The sequence below is a fragment of the Sinocyclocheilus grahami genome, unplaced genomic scaffold (assembly GCF_001515645.1).
Source record: "Sinocyclocheilus grahami isolate Dianchi unplaced genomic scaffold, SAMN03320097.WGS_v1.1 scaffold980.1, whole genome shotgun sequence".
NCBI lineage: Eukaryota > Metazoa > Chordata > Actinopteri > Cypriniformes > Cyprinidae > Sinocyclocheilus > Sinocyclocheilus grahami.
Genome location: NW_015506159.1, coordinates 408,033 through 408,819, shown reverse-complemented (window position 1 = coordinate 408,819; position 787 = coordinate 408,033). Strand labels below are relative to the sequence as shown.

At 36.5% G+C, this 787-nt stretch overlaps 1 protein-coding gene across 1 annotated transcript in view; it reads right to left on the bottom strand.

The window, feature by feature from the left end:
- Window positions 1-748: 748 nt before the first annotated feature.
- The window catches only part of LOC107565078 (CUB and sushi domain-containing protein 1-like), a 61,809-nt gene continuing 61,770 nt past the window's right edge, over window positions 749-787 (bottom strand). The window contains exon 5 of the mRNA XM_016250263.1: window positions 749-762. Coding sequence (XP_016105749.1) covers window positions 749-762 — 14 coding nt within the window. The remainder of the gene's footprint in view (window positions 763-787) is intronic.

Sequence of the window (787 nt, the reverse complement as noted above, 5' to 3'; positions counted from 1 at the left end):
TCGTTTAGTATACACTCGAAGTAGATTGGTCCCTCTAAGCGAGATGGTACGTATCGAAGCAGTTCAGAATTCAAATGTCCAGTGAGTGTCGCTAAAACTTTAAAGCAACATTGTGTTGGAAATTAACATACCCCCTACACCAAACCCAAGCATAAACATTCCCAATAGTGTTAACGAAAGAATTTGCTCATGCATCCGTGCTATTTTAACTTCTTTCTATGCGATTTTGACCTGTTTTATCGAACCGTAGTTTCACGGGATTCATACTGGAGCTCCAACTACAAAGTAACTACAGAGTATTGCGCAAACTACAGAGCCAACCTACTGTGTAAGAAAACCCAAATATATGTAGCTGTATATGTGACGCTAACATTCAAAAGTGTCCGTTTTCAAATATCGCAGCATATTAAAATAGCTTTGAAGTCATGATATTGTGCAAGTAATTGTGTGAAAATTAGGCTTTCTTAATCTAAACTTTGGGCCTCTAATTCATACTTTTTGTAAAAAGGAATATAAGTTGTCTGAGTTTTACTCAACCTCTAGTAGTTATTTCAACTGGAAACTGCAGTGATTTGTACATATAGGTACTTTTTTTGTTTGTTTGTTTTGCAGAAATGTAGGTAGAGGCACATATTTCAAATGAGCCTGGGTAGAATTCATACCATGCTCTCGCATGAGCTAAATCACTACTTGCATACTAAAAAGCAGTGAGAACTTTACACATTTTACCTCAATTATTTTATCTTGTCTAGACCTCATGGCCTGCAGTGAAAGAAGCATATTAGGT